Raw genomic sequence first — 16,240 nt, forward strand, 5'->3', positions numbered from 1 at the left:
CCCTGACATTGCATTTTGTTATATTAATGCTCTAGTATTAATTATCCCATCCCCCTTACATTGCATTTTGTTATATTAATGTGATAGTATTAATTATCTCGTCCCCCTGACATTGCATTTTGTTATATTAATGCTATAGTATTAATTATCCCATCCCCCTGACATTGCATTTAGTTATATTAATGTTATAGTGTCAATTATCTCGTCCCCCTGACATTGCATTGTGTTATATTAATGGTATAGTATTAATTATCTCGTCCCCCTGACATTGCATTTAGTTATATTAATGTAATAGTATTAACTAGCCGAAACCCGTGGAACATCCACGGAAGGGAGGATGTGGTGTATGGATAGAGTGTACCATTATGGATGGCATAGGGGATTTGCTTGTCCGAGTAAGAGTTAGGAAGAAAGATGAGAATGAAGAGTGCGTATATGAACAACATATTTATTGCAATCTACTTAAATGACAACGCTACAATATACTTTTGAAAAATGAATGGATTCGTAATAGGAATCGGCATAGCACCACTCTGGCCACACTGGCGCAGTGGTATGTGTCAATGGAAAGGAACAGCAGTAGAACCATAGACTTTTAAAAAATGAACGGATTAGTAAATCGACTGGAATTAGTAGACGCTTCATTGCCATGTTCAGGGGCTTTGGCAGTGGAGTGGTGTGGTTGATCCATGGCAGTGGAGGCTTCATTGCAGTGTTCAGGGGCTTTGGCAGTGCAGTGTTCAGATTGCCTTTGATGCTTGGTCCTGAGGTTCCTTCCCCTGCCTTCTAGCTGTCTCTTTCGCGGCATCTGAAAAGTATTTTTTATGAGACTCTATATGGTGTGGGTTGGATTTGTGTGAGAGATCAGCCGATACCTTTATTATGTCCATTAGCATCCATGGCACTTAGAAAAAAAAAGTGGCATCAGCCAGCCGCAGCCAACTATCACGTACCGTGTCGAAGTCAATGCCATCCTTTTATCTCTTCGTATACAACTCACTGATTTCTACCTTATCGTGAACAGCATAAAGCCTACTTTGATAATCATGAACGGTGGCAGATGCAGGAGTTGGTGAAACGAAAGGGGTGGGGGGCTGATCATGACCTACCCTACGCCACATGGCCTACGCCATTTGTTGAGATCATGGCCACAACGGAAACACAACAACTGGATAGGTAGGGCCTAGGCCTAGGCCTACTTTTCGTCACTCGGCGAAGTACACTTTGTTTTAAGCTTTCAGAAGCTGAAGCCTTGGTATTTATTGCTTTATATGATACTGATGGGCTGCTGATCGGTTTCACTTCGTTGTAATCACAGTATATGGAAGAAATTATGGTAAACCCACCTGATGAGGTTAGCGTACACCGTGATCAATGACACTGGCACAAATGCATGCTCTGGATTGTCCACTCAGTGAACGGCTTGCTGTCGCATTTGACTGTCCAATCAGCGGACGGCTTGCTTCGCCTTCACCCAGCAGACGCCAATAAGATGGCGTCGTATCGGAAGTTAATCGGATGCTTTTGGGCCCCAAAGTCGACTAATTCAGATTTTTCGAGTATGGCTGCACGTGATAAACAAAGAGCGCGGTTGGAAGAAATTATGGTAAACCCACCTGATGAGGTTAGCGTACACCGCGATCGACGACACCGGCACAAATGCATGCTCAGGATTGTCCACTCAGTGGACAGCTTGCTGTCGCCTTCGACTGTCCAATCAGCGGACGGCTTGCTTCGCCTTCACCCAGCAGACGCCAATAAGATGGCGTCGTATCGGCAGTTAATCGGATGCTTTTGGGCCCCAACGTCGGCTAATTCAGATTTTTTGAGTATGGCTGTACGTGATAAACAAACAGCGCGGTTCGTAGATCGTAAATCCATTAGTGCCGTGGGCATCGGGTCACTGGGTGCGGCGTAAAAGGGATAACAAAGTCGAGTCCTTACGCTATTATTATATAGATTATCTCATCCCCCTGACATTGCATTTTGTTACATTAATGTTATAGTATTAATTATCCCATCCCCCTGACATTGCATTTTGTTATATTAATGGTATAGTATTAATTATCCCATCCCCCTGAGATTGCATTTTGTTACATTAATGTTATAGGATTAATTATCCCATCCCCCTGACATTGCATTTTGTTATATTAATATTCTAGTATTAATTATCCCATCCCCCTGACATTGCATTTTGTTATATTAATGGTATAGTATTAATTATCCCATCCCCCTGACATTGCATTTTGTTACATTAATGTTATAGTATTAATTATCCCATCCCCCTGCCATTGCATTTTGTTACATTAATGTTCTGGTATTAATTATCCCATCCCCCTGACATTGCATTTTGTTATATTAATGGTATAGTATTAATTATCCCATCCCCCTGCCATTGCATTTTGTTATATTAATGTTCTGGTATTAATTATCCCATCCCCCTGACATTGCATTTTGTTATATTAATGTTCTAGTATTAATTATCCCATCCCCCTGACATTGCATTTTGTTATATTAATGTTCTGGTATTAATTATCCCATCCCCCTGACATTGCATTTTGTTACATTAATGTTATAGTATTAATTATCCCATCCCCCTGCCATTGCATTTTGTTACATTAATGTTCTGGTATTAATTATCCCATCCCCCTGACATTGCATTTTGTTATATTAATGGTATAGTATTAATTATCCCATCCCCCTGACATTGCATTTTGTTACATTAATGTTATAGTATTAATTATCCCATCCCCCTGACATTGCATTTTGTTATATTAATGGTATAGTATTAATTATCCCATCCCCCTGACATTGCATTTTGTTACATTAATGTTATAGTATTAATTATCCCATCCCCCTGACATTGCATTTTGTTATATTAATGGTATAGTATTAATTATCCCATCCCCCTGACATTGCATTTTGTTACATTAATGGTATAGTATTAATTATCCCATCCCCCTGACATTGCATTTTGTTACATTAATGTTATAGTATTAATTATCCCATCCCCCTGACATTGCATTTTGTTATATTAATGGTATAGTATTAATTATCCCATCCCCCTGACATTGCATTTTGTTATATTAATGGTATAGTATTAATTATCCCATCCCCCTGACATTGCATTTTGTTACATTATTGTTATAGTATTAATTATCCCATCCCCCTGACATTGCATTTTGTTACATTAATGGTATAGTATTAATTATCCCATCCCCCTGACATTGCATTTTGTTACATTAATGTTATAGTATTAATTATCCCATCCCCCTGACATTGCATTTTGTTATATTAATGGTATAGTATTAATTATCCCATCCCCCTGACATTGCATTTTGTTACATTAATGGTATAGTATTAATTATCCCATCCCCCTGACATTGCATTTTGTTACATTAATGTTATAGTATTAATTATCCCATCCCCCTGACATTGCATTTTGTTATATTAATGGTATAGTATTAATTATCCCATCCCCCTGACATTGCATTTTGTTACATTATTGTTATAGTATTAATTATCCCATCCCCCTGACATTGCATTTTGTTATATTAATGGTATAGTATTAATTATTCCGTCCCTCGCACAGTGTTAGGGCAGAGGAATTTTGAATTTGGCCATGGTGGCAGCGATAGCTACTTGTCAATCTTCTCTTTATGGATCACTGGCTGAGTCACAGCTGTGAGAGGCTCAATGCCCTCTGCTGGTTAGGGCTGGAATTTTGAATGTGGCCATGGTGCCGACGATAGCCACCTACTCTTCGCGAAGGACATCATGGGATCGTTAATGTCCACCAACGAATGCTGGCAGACGGGACGCCCGTTTATCGTTCATCCGAGGGACGGCACACACATTGATGAACACCATCTGTGAAACACCGGACTGACATTTTATCGCTGGGCCGGGAATCCAAACCTGGCTAAGACAGCATGGAGGTGAGTGTGCGTACCTCTAAGCCAAATATTTTCGCCATAGCTTCTTGGTTCCAAATATTTTATAAAGTAAACGTTGTAAAGTTTACAGCAAACCTTATTAACTCTTTGATAAATGGTCTGCTCGGTGATGCTGAAATCTTGTCGTGACATGACATTTCCACGAAATTTATAACAGAATTGGACAACCGGTATGCAAGCAAATGGCTTGGAAGTTCTTTGTTGTACTCTTATCAAAGCTCAAGAAGTAGATAGAAGTATTTTTTATTATAGCATTGGAAGATGCCACTTTCAATAATACACAAGTTATAAATGCATTCGTCGTATTGCATGCATGTATAAGGAAGCGAAGCTTGTTAGATTAAACCATAATTCTCTCTGTACATTCCATAACACGAATTCAAAAATGAATCCTCTCAAACTTTACCTCCCCAGTGCATTCATTACTGACTTAGAAAAATAATTAAACAGCTCGTCTTGTGCAGACATTAAAACAATTGCATTTTGAGGTTAATTTAATGCATAGACAGTTTGGTGTATGTGATATACATTATAATTAGATATTTAAATTTCCCAGATTGATCATCTCCCTGGGAAAGGGGTATGGAGAAGAAAATAATCGACTTGCTCAGCTTTAAGGTGCATGCTGAGCATTTTGATTCTAATTGTGCGGAATCTCGTTTTGTCTACGTACTCTGCATTTCTATATCTTCTCTCTGCCGCGAGTGTCCTTTGTTTGAAAACTGGTAGGTGGAAGGTTGCTGTTTCTTCTTCTTGTAACACCAAATCCCGAGCACGCTCAAGATCAATAGGACGCAGAGGATTGTGACGACGATAGCGACCGTTGTGCTCGTGCTGTCTCCCGTGCAGGCCCCGCCCACACAGGTGTCTGACGTAGGAAACACGTGAGCTCCTTCGAGACCCGGGTGGGTGTGGATGTCATGGATTCTGTCCACTGGTGTTGGGTAGACATAATCCTCTGTGTGACTTTCGGTGGGAAACGTTTCGAAAGCGTAATAATCGAAGTCCGAAGATCTGGTACCATCAAACGTACTCGTGCTGTCGATGTGGTTGTCAGAGGTTAAGGTGTTACTGGTGGAGGTAGAAACTTCTCCAAATGCCCCTTTTGTGCTGGATGGCATTTGTGGAGTCGTTTGGAAGTCTTCCAAAATATATCTCTCTCTTTCTTCGGGCCACATGCTTGTGCCCGAGGAGCCTTCAATAGGTGGCGCATCTGTTTCCTGATTTGTGTACACCTGCTCAGGTAACGCCGTAGATATTGACAAATCATGGCTGGTCAACATCAGATCGTCATCCAGCACCGTTTCGTCTTGAAGAAGGGCCATCTTTGCTGTATTTACACCTTGAAGCATGAGTTCAGCCTTGGACCAAGGCAGCCTGTTGACTTCTGATGTTGTGGATATTTCAGTTTGTGTGTCCATCATTAGTGGTGCATTTTCCCCATAGGCAGTGTCGACCTCCCTGTACCTCTGGCTGGTCTTGGATAGGTTTGGAGAGTCTAATTCTTCATGGGAGTTGTCAGAAGGATTATTATTTTCCGGGAGTGGCAAAATTGCACCCTTTGAATGTCTTGCCAAAGGTGTTTCGAAGACCTGTGTCGTCGCATCATTTTCCTTCAAGTCTGATTGCAAAAGGGACAGCTTTTCTGTGTGTGGTTTGGTGTAGATTTCCTCTGCTGCTGTCCTTTCTGTAAGAAAAGAAGATTGTAGAACACTCTGGTTAATTTTTTCAGTGTACTTTGACATTGACCAACATTGTGCATCTGCTATAACATTTGAGTCCTGACTTTTGACATGACTGTCATGATAGAATAACTTATGTTACTGATGATAGTTAATTGTCATTAAAAAAAAAAACTTGGGCTAAGGCTCGTAATCGAGCTGACACACACACGCGCACACACACACACACACACACACACACACACACACACACACACACACACTGACGGGACAAACACAACGCAGCCACTGAGCTTGTAGGAAGTGCCGTCAATGTCGTCACTTCCCAGAACACTCTGGGTAACAGTGATGTCATAACACTGGCACCGCTTTCTCACCGTATTCAGCAGGGCATTTCCTCAAGAGGAATTTCCTCCTCCACAAGGATGCCAACCGAAGGGGATTGGCCATGTTCTATCCTTTTTAAGCAAAGAAGCAGCACGTACAAACCGTATGGGTATTTTTTAGGGGACACCATCTCCTTACTGGATGGCCGTTGGCTCCCTATGGGAGCTCATCCGCCCTATATATCTCTCTTTCTTCTTTCATGATAGAGTAAATCACATTACTGGTAGATTTCACTACCACATAATTTATCACTTGTCCTCAATGCGGATCTGAACATCCTTGAGACAAGTGTGGTCACCTCTAACTCTTAAGCTGAGCATACACTGGCCAACATGTTAAATATCTTGATATTGTTCTGCACAACAACACGAGTGTGTACATTGCAGAGTTCTCAACCCCCTCAACTCTCACCCAGCTGGGTTTTGACGCTGGTACTTTGACCTTTTCTGGAATTAGCATGTTTTATCCAACTTTGTAAGAAAGACGTGTTGCATACAACACACTTAGTGAGTTTTACAATGTATGCTCACCGTTGTTGAATAACGAAGATCAAAATTCATGAATTAGAAGCTCCAAAATAAGGATGGTGCACTTAAAATATATCGATATATATATATATATATATACAGTCACGTGAAAATGTAAGTACACCTCATGTAAAGTTTTGACTTTTTCAACATATTTCAACATACAGCTATTTGATCTTCATTTCAACAATATTGACATATAAAGGTGAAATAATATAACAAATATCATGAAACATTTACATTTTGTAGTCCATTGTATAATTTAAATAAACATAAATGCAAATTTCGCATGTGGAAAAAGTAAGTACACCCCTACATTTATCACTACTTCAAATACCTAAAATTAGAATCAGGTGTACCAGCTCAGGTGCAAATGATTAGAACATCGTTGGAGAGGATCTTGGAGGAACCTCTCTTATTTAAACCTCAGACATTTAGTTTGATTTTCTCTTTGTTGTTGAAGTGTGCGGCGTCACCATGCCGAGATCAAAAGAGCTCTTTGAGGCCTTCAGAAAGAAGGTTATCGATGCCTACGAGTCTGGGAAGGGATTTAAAAAGATCTCCAAACAATTTGAAATCAATCATTCGACTGTCCGGAAGATCATCTACAAGTGGAGAAGATTTCAAACAACTGCCAACTTGTTCAGGCCAGGCCGTCCCAGCAAGTTCAGCCCGAGAGCAGACCGCAAGATGCTGAACTAAGTCTCTAAGAACCCCAGAATGTCATCACGGGACCTACAGGTAGCTCTTGCCACTGTTGATGTCAAAGTGCACGAGTCTACCATGAGAAAGAGGCTGAAGAAATTTGATCTACATGAGAGGTGTGCCAGGAAGAAACCTTTGCTGTCCAGAAAGAACATCAGGGCAAGACTAAAGTTTGCCAATGAACACCGAGGCAAAGACCAGCACTTCTGGAACAATGTGCTCTGGACAGATGAGTCAAAGGTAGAGATATTTGGCCACAGTACCAGAAGATATGTTTGGCGAAAACCAAAGACAGCATTTGACCACAAGAACCTCATACCAACTGTAAAGCATGGTGGTGTAAATATTATGGTTTGGGGCAGCTTTGCTGCATCAGGGCCTGGGAAGCTCACCATCATAGAATCCACTATGAATTCTTCATTGTACCAGAGGGTGCTTGATGATAATGTGAGGCCATCTGTTGGAAAGTTGAAGCTCAACCGAAGGTGGACCGTGCAACATGACAATGACCCTAAACATACCAGTAAATCCACCAAGGAATGGCTGAAAAGAAAGAAATGGAGGGTTCCGGAATGGCCAAGTCAAAGCCCGGATCTAAATCCCATCGAGATGTTGTGGGGGGATTTGAAACGAGCTGTGCATGCAAGAAACCCCTCAAACATCGCACAGCTGAAAGAATTCTGCATGGAGGAGTGGGCAAAAATTTCTCCCAATCGATGTCAGAGACTGGTAGACAGTTATAAGAAACGCCTACTTGAGGTTGTTTCTGCCAAAGGGGGGCAATACCACCTATTAGAGCCAAGGGTGTACTTACTTTTTCCACATGCGAAATTTGCATTTATGTTTATTTAAATTATACAATGGATTACAAAATGTAAATGTTTCATGATATTTGTTATATTATATCACCTTTATATGTCAATATTGTTGAAATGAAGATCAAATAGCTGTATGTTGAAATATGTTGAAAAAGTCAAAACTTTACATGGGGTGTACTTACTTTTTCACGTGACTGTATATATATATATAAATATATATATATATATATATATATATATATATATATATATATATATATACACAGACTTGGCATTTAATATGGAATATTTTTTTTGTTGGGGTGAACTTACTTTTCAAGATGACTTAGAACCAAAAGTTCATTGGAATTATGTTGAAATTATTCTAGATTTTGTTAATGTGACCTTTAAAAGAAACAAAAACCACATTTGACATTTCAAAGCAAATAAATTGATCCTTGAAAGTGATGTCGACTGATATCGAATTCAATTCACGGACACTACTGTGTTAAACTTCTGTACGTTTTCCAGAAGTATCTCTTTATTTTGCACATTAGCCAAAAAAGTTTTCAACAAAAACAAAAGCTAAATTATGACTGGGATTACGGACAGTAAAATTACAGTTCAGTACTTCGTGTAACCCTCACGAGCATTCAGGAGAGCACGTACACGTTGAGGCATGCTGTTCACGAGATTTGCCAAGGTTTGCACAGGAATCGCTTGCCATGCAGTGACAATAGCCTGTTGCAATTCACGCACAGAGGTAGGCTGCTGGTCCAAGTTGTCGATTTGACGCGTTAATTCTGCCCACAAGTTCTCTATCGGATTCATATCCGGGGACATGGCAGGCCACTCCATATGCTCTACACCACGGTCAGCAAGAAAGTGTTGGATCATGCGAGCACGATGAGGCCGTGCATTGTCATCTTGGAAGACAAAGTTTCCTCGAAAGGCTGCACGAGCAAATGGAAGCAATGTTTCTTCCAGAATGACCCTGTACTTGAACTGGTTCAGGTTTCCATTCAGAACAACCAGGTCAGTTTTGCCCCTTGCATGAAAAGCAGCCCAAACGGTCACCCCACCACCTCCAGCTTGGACTCTTGGCACTATACAATCTTCGTTGTGGGCTTCATGCACTTGTCTGCGCACTCGGACGCGGCCATCTTGACGATAGACCAGAAATCTAGACTCGTCACTGAAGGTCACGTGATTCCAGTGTTCTGGCTGCCATTCACGGTGCTCTCTGGCCCACTGCAATCGGTGCTGGCTGTGTTGTCTGGTCAGACGTGACTTTCTCAGTCTGGCACGATAGCCTGCTTGAACCAGTCGTTGGTTGACTAGCCTTCTGGATACAGGCACATTTGTTAGTTGCTGCCACTCAGCCCTAAGCCGATTAGCTGACTTGGTACGGCCATTGCAGACTAACCGGTGCAGCTGGCGATCATCTCTTCTTGTGGTTCTGCGTGGACGTCCTGGCCTCGGTATTGGAGTAGGGACACCCCTCTGAGCATTTCGTATCAGGATCTTTGACACCTGACCTCGAGTGATGCCATACTGCCGAGCAATAGCACGCTGTTTCATGCCAGAATTTCGTAAAGCCACCACTCCATGACAAACAGCATTGTCAAGTTGACGGACCATCTCCAGAGGAAGCGGCAATAACTTTTGTAGATGTGCAGCAGTTGTTTTCCACTAATACAGAACGCAACAACACTTATATACCCGATTGTGAAGCCAATCGTCAAATGTACCTGTCCTTACATTTTGTCACGCCACCTGTGATATAATCCTGTTATTGACTTCTTGCTGCGAAAGACAATCAGTGACATGGTTCTTTCAACAAATACATCACCAAAGGGTAAAAGAAACTCACCAGATTGATATACTGAGTTCAGAAAGTAAACCCAAGTCAAGAAAAGAAAAAAAATTCCATATTAAATGCCAAGTCTGTATTTTTTGTTGATTTGCAGAAAATAAGAAGATCCAAAACATTCAAGTCATTTAAAGATTTGTAGAGAATTTTTAAAAATTATCTTTGTGCACAATATTGTCCTGTTGTCCTGTTACAATGAATACATGATGCAACTCTGATACAACATGTATCAAATGTAACTGTTGGTGTTTCTATTTGAACGCCTGATGGTGGGAACCCAGTTTCAAATACCATATACCATGCCTATCCTTTCTTTACTAATATCTTTGTTATCTTACTTTAACGGAGAAAACGTGGACGTCACCGAAACTCCAAAATTGATGTGGTGGAATTTCGCCACCTGTGGTGGTAGCAGGTATTACACATAATCTTCCTTTATCTTATGATATGGAGTATATGTTGTGATCAATCAAATTTCTTTTAGAAATGGCAAAAATTATAAAGTGCATTTCAAAGACTGTGCACAGCACAATGCCCTCCAAAGTTGGGCTGAGAACGATATTCCCGCTCTCCGGCTAAGCAGTGTAACAGGAGGGCGGGAGTGCCCGCTAGTTCCTGTCATAGTACAATGATGTATATTAATGTCTTCATCCTAAATGTGATACAAGTACAATCTCTTGCAAGAGCTGTAGATCACAAGTTGTTTTTTTTCACAAAAAAACATTGTTCTTCTTTAATGGCCACAATTATCCCACCTTTCTTGTGGGGTTGGCCAGAAGAGGCTTGGCACGAGTCTTCATGAACTGGCTGGCCAGGACTGATGTTTGACTAGTTATGGCAGGAATTTAGAATTTGGCCATGGGGCCGGTGTTAGCTCGCCTACTCTTCGTGTAGGACACTGTGGGGTATTTAATATTGACCAATGAATACCGGCAGACAAGATGCCCGTTTAATATCCATCCGAAGGAAACACATATATTGAGGAATCACCCTGCCTATGAAACACTGGACTGACAGTTTATAGCTGGGTCAGGAATCAAACCCAGGCTAGACATCTTAGAGGTGAGTGTGCCTCTAGGTCATCCTGTCAACTCAAAAACATACATATTGTTTTGTCGGTTGGGTAGGCATGTATGGATCCGGACAGATCTGCATAGGTATCATGCTTCGTCTGTTGAGTTAGAACAATCTCGATGTAATAAGTCCTGTTAGCCCGGTTTGTCGGAATAAGTGTGTACCTGTGATCATACAAGGATGATCGTGTGTTAAATAGTTGTAGGGATTAGGCTAATTCCCATGTGTGTGAAACCTGTGAACATTCCGGTGTCCCTTATGGTAACGCACTCATATACATTAGATAGATCCATTAGTGCACACATTAATTAATTCCCCCTCGGCCACAAGCCGATAAGACTGACTGGAAAAACCAACAGGCAGCGGCCGCGTAGTACGCCACCATGTCGATGGAACATCGACCAGGCAGACTGAGAGCCACGTCCAGGGAGAACTCGTGATTGGCCAGTGGAGGTTCAAGCAAAGAGCAGGCCACCAATTGGCAGAGCAGGGAAGGACGTGTGATTGGTCGGGGAAGGGACAAAAAGCTGACCCGTGATTGGGGGTAAGGAAGGTGAAGGAGCGACACACTGATTGGCCACCAACCCATGACACCACGGCCAATCAGTGCGGAAGGCACAAAACAACTACCTAGAAGCAGGTTGCTGATTGAAGGACAAGCGCCGGTGACGTGAGAAGGCACGAACGACCACCAAGAAACGACACAATGTTTGGGGGAGATAGAGGACAGAGAGTGACGTCAGAAGACGATCGATAAAACCACTGGCAAGCCGACATTTTGCCCTTCTCGTTCTTGGACTGATCCTGCCCGGATCTCTCTCTTCCGTTTGCCCTCTTGCGTTGGACTGTCCCTTTGTGCTGGCCCTTCTCGTTTTGGCTTCCTCCCCGTTTGGACTTTCTTCTGCCCCCTTGCCTTTCTCGCGATTGGACCTGTTCTGGCCTTTGGACGTTGGAGAGACGGTGGAGCGACGATCATGCGAGCGGGGCCTGCCAGGTGGCATGTGCTGATTAGCGGAGAACGCGAACGAAGCGGACTGAGGCCTCCTTCCCTCCAAGCATGGAGCCGCGTCCGCACGCGAGTTTTGGGCCTGGACGACAGCAGACAAAGATAAGACGCGCATTCACAAACATAACGTGTTGTTTTATTCATCCTCCCCATCTGTGTGCACTTGAAGTCTGTGCGGGGACGTCCCGATATAGGATTTATTTGTTTCGCCGCGTTCTTTGTATCAGGGTTCCGTTTAATAAATATTCCTTCTTTGCATTCTAAATTCCGTGTTCGTGTGAGTTGAATTGTTTGCAGAGGTGAAGACATCGTCGGACTGAAGGTAAGTGGCATCTTTTCCCAAGCCCCCGGCTCGCTTATCGACCACCATTGGATTGAATAAACGCCTCCATTAAAGCTCGATTGCTATCCGTGGGCGCTCTGTCTTCATAGAGCCGTCCACACGACAATATGCATTTTATATATTTTGGATAAAACATGTTCATTGATTCCCAACTGAGTTAAGTCAAAACACAATCCTTCCTCTATTGTTTCCGTTTGTGGCCCCTCTTCAGATTTGGTAGAAAGCACACTTGTACCTGGACAAATTGATGCAACCAGGGGGAGTCCGGGGGGGGGGGGGGGAGGAGTGTGGAGATCTCAGGGGTGTTGAGCTCCCTCCTTGGTTCAAGTATGGGAGAAATTCATCTGACTGGACTAGTACTACTGGCAGTGCATCACAGTGGGCATATATCTGGAGAGACTGTGATTAACATTTGCATTCTCACCCCGTCACCTTGAATTTGCATGTGATATCTTGTGAACCGCTGCTACTTTCCTATTTAGCAGGTAACCTTAGCCGCCCCTTCCCCCGCCCATCACCTCTCTAAGAAAGCCCTCAGCTGAACACAACACTGAATGATTTGCTTGTTTGCTGTTGCATCATATTTCAATGCTTGGTCGGGAATCACCCCCGACCAATCATGCCCATGGAGAATCATGAAAAAAGAGGTAGGAATGAATTGCAAATGTTAAAGAATAATTTATCCCTTCAAAATAGAGTTGTTTTTGTGATATTGTTGTTGAGCATGTATGTCTGAATACATCCCTGGTTATAATGCAGTTTGAAATGAAAAGAATGAACATTACGGGTATAAAGTAATTTACACAGTTGTGGCCAAAAATATTGGCACTCTTGCACTTTTTCAAATAACTCACAATTTTCTCTAAAAATAAGTTTAAATTGACCAAAGTATTTGGTCTCCATAATTCTTTATTTCACTGTTAACATTACAGAACCTTTGTTTTTGATTCAGAACTTAATATATCCTTTTAAATCAGAAAATAAAAAGAAATGGCATTGACAAAATTATAGACACCCTAAACTTAATATTTGGTAGCACAGCCTTTGGACAAAATAACTGCAGTCAAGCACTTCCTATATCCATGAATGAGCTTCCTGTACCTCTCTACTGGCAGTTTGGCCCACTCTTCTTGTGCAAACTGCTCCAGTTCTCGATGGATGCCATTCATGATGCCATTTGAAGGTTGCCCTCTCCCAACTGCTGTTTTAAGATCTCCCACAGGTGTTTTTAATGGGATTTAAATCTGGACTAATTGCTGGCCACTTCAGAACAGTTCAGCATTTTGTCTTGAACCATTATTGGGTACTTTTTGAAGTCTGTTTGGGGTCATTGTCCTGCTGCAAGACCCATGACCTTTGACAGAGACCCAGCTATCTGACACTGGGTTAAACATTGTGCTCCAAAATGCCTTGGTAATCTCCTGATTTCATGATGCCATGCACACATTCAAGGCACCCAGTGCCAGAGGCAGCACAACAACCCCAAAACATCACTGAATCTTCTCCATGTTTGACTGTAGGGAAGGTGTTCTTTTCTTTGAAGGCTTCATTTTGTTTTCTGTAAACATAGAGATGATGTGCTTTGCCAAAAAGCTGTAATTTGGTCTCATCTGTCCACAGGACATTCTCCCAGAAGGATTTAGGCTTGTTCAGGTGTGTTTTGGGTCTCTCTCTCTCTCAGCAGTGGGGTCCTCCTGGGTCTCCTACCATAAAACCCCATTTCATTCAGTTGGTGACGGATGGTGCGAGTTGAAACCGTCGTACCTTGTGTCTGAAGGTAAGCTTGAATCTGTTTGGCAGTTCATCGAAGTGCCTTCTCCACCATTCGAACAAACATTCGCTGTGATCTTCGATCAAGTTCTCTCTTGCGGCCACGTCCATGGAGGTTGGCTACAGTGCCATGGGCCTTAAACTTCCTGATAACATTGCGTACGGTGGACACAGGAACATCAAGGTCTTTGGAGATGGACTTGTAGCCTTCACCCAGCTTCTGATCCTATTGATCCAGGTTTAGTCCATGCTTGGCTACAATCTTGTGTCTGACCTCCTCAGAAAGTTCTCTGGTTTTCTTTCTTTTCTCCATGCTCATTGCGGTACACACAGTGACACTAAACAGCAGAATGACTCCTTTTCTCCATTCAAACTGGTTGAATGAGTGATTTTTATATCGCAGGCACCTGCAACTCACCTCAGGGGAGTTCAATTCCAAAGTAAAGGAGAATCACCTGCTTGAAATCTAATGTTTCTAACGAATTATATAAGGTGCCAATAATATTGTCCGGGCAATTTTAGGATTTCTGTGTGGAATAAGCTAAGATGTAGTAATTTCTTTAAGCTTTTTTTTGTTTTGTTCCACTGCAAACCAAAGAAATACATATGTGGATACCAAAATATATTTTTAATTACAACAATTATCTGGAAAAAATGGTGCATTATTTGAAAAAAGTGCAAGGGTGCAAATATTTTTGGCCACGACTGTAGCCACATAAAAACTATTTTTACGGCATAGCCCATAAAGCAAAGCTGTGTAGAACAGTGTCTGTTTGTCTGTATGTCTGTGTGTATGTATGTATGTATGTATGTATGTATGTCCCTCACAAATGTACACCAATCAGAGCTGAGGATCTGGTCACATGACAGGGTGATGTGATTACGTCTGATGTCATTACGCCGGTACGGTGACTGACTCCCCGCACACCGCCATTTTGATTTTTATGCCGTTCAGGCCGAACATATCATCGAACCTGTCATATATCACAATTGCCATGCTCTACCTCAACGTTTTTCATTCAGTGTGAAAGACAAACAAACCGATTGTTAAAATGACCATCAAATATCGAAAGCATCGGCATTATGGGTCTTCCAATGGCACAGTACGTGTAGGCCTTAGGCCTCATGCCTCACCTTCAGGCCGCTTCGGACAATTTAGCCCAGGTTTCTTAATACAGTAGTATCGTTTTCATAATAATAATAACGTTAATAATAGTAATAATATTGTAAATATAATCATAACACTGCAATCCCTTTGTCGTGACTGCAAAGTCACTGGATTGAAGCGGTGTATGGTTGATTCATTGTTGACTCGAAACATATCTAATAAACCAGTATCTCCATGCAATCCCTTCACTTCCAGGGTGACAGCTTAGAAACTTAGAGTACTTCAAGAAATTTATACATACATTATTTGTTAACTGGTATCCCCACCCAGGTTATACGATCCTCTTCAACTAAAGTATCAAACAAGCCTGGCTACGCCGCTCTTAGACTTTCGGTCTTGTTTATTCTTACAACTAGTTACTTTAATGTTGCACAGCCAATTTATGAAAAAAAAAAAAAATCAGGAAATCTGTTAAACTTCGAGACTGTTCAAAGCCATGGCACTAAAAAGAGCCGTTGGTGGAGTTGTGAGTCAGGCGAAATATTTGGCAAACACACATGAGTGAGCTGTATGCCCGCAGTGTAACCTTGCACTAACCGTTGGGCAGGAACACAAGCCAACTCTTGAACCAATTCATCATGGAAAAAAACCCAATAAAGAGGTCCTATCTGAACCAGGTTAATGGCCTCTTTGACATCCATGTAAGGACTTTGCAATGAATTCCTGAAAGTGCACTCCATGTGCTGTAGATTCCCAATGAATACAGGTTCACTCAAGTTCCAACCTAGGCTTAGATTTTCGTTTATAAACATGAGCAAGAAAATATTATATGAGGACTGGGTTTGCCTATTTCACCAGGATGCCTTTAGTAATTTCATGAAGTATCTTCGTTTCGTCTGTCTGTTGTTCCCATCTGAACGTGTCACTCATGATACTGGGATATCAGGTTCAAAACCCATATATGGTGCATTCATTCATCCATTAATTGTCATTCTTTTACATGTTATAACTC

General features: G+C 41.8%; 1 protein-coding gene across 1 annotated transcript in view; it reads right to left on the reverse strand.

The window, feature by feature from the left end:
• Positions 1-4,184: 4,184 nt before the first annotated feature.
• The window catches only part of LOC137429987 (uncharacterized), an 86,556-nt gene continuing 74,500 nt past the window's right edge, over positions 4,185-16,240 (reverse strand). The window contains exon 5 of the mRNA XM_068120421.2: positions 4,185-5,643. Within this exon, the coding sequence (XP_067976522.2) occupies positions 4,622-5,643 (1,022 nt within the window). The 3' untranslated portion in view covers positions 4,185-4,621. The remainder of the gene's footprint in view (positions 5,644-16,240) is intronic.

The sequence above is a fragment of the Myxine glutinosa genome, chromosome 6, assembly GCF_964187855.1.
Source record: "Myxine glutinosa chromosome 6, kmMyxGlut1.1, whole genome shotgun sequence".
NCBI classification, from domain to species: domain Eukaryota; kingdom Metazoa; phylum Chordata; class Myxini; order Myxiniformes; family Myxinidae; genus Myxine; species Myxine glutinosa.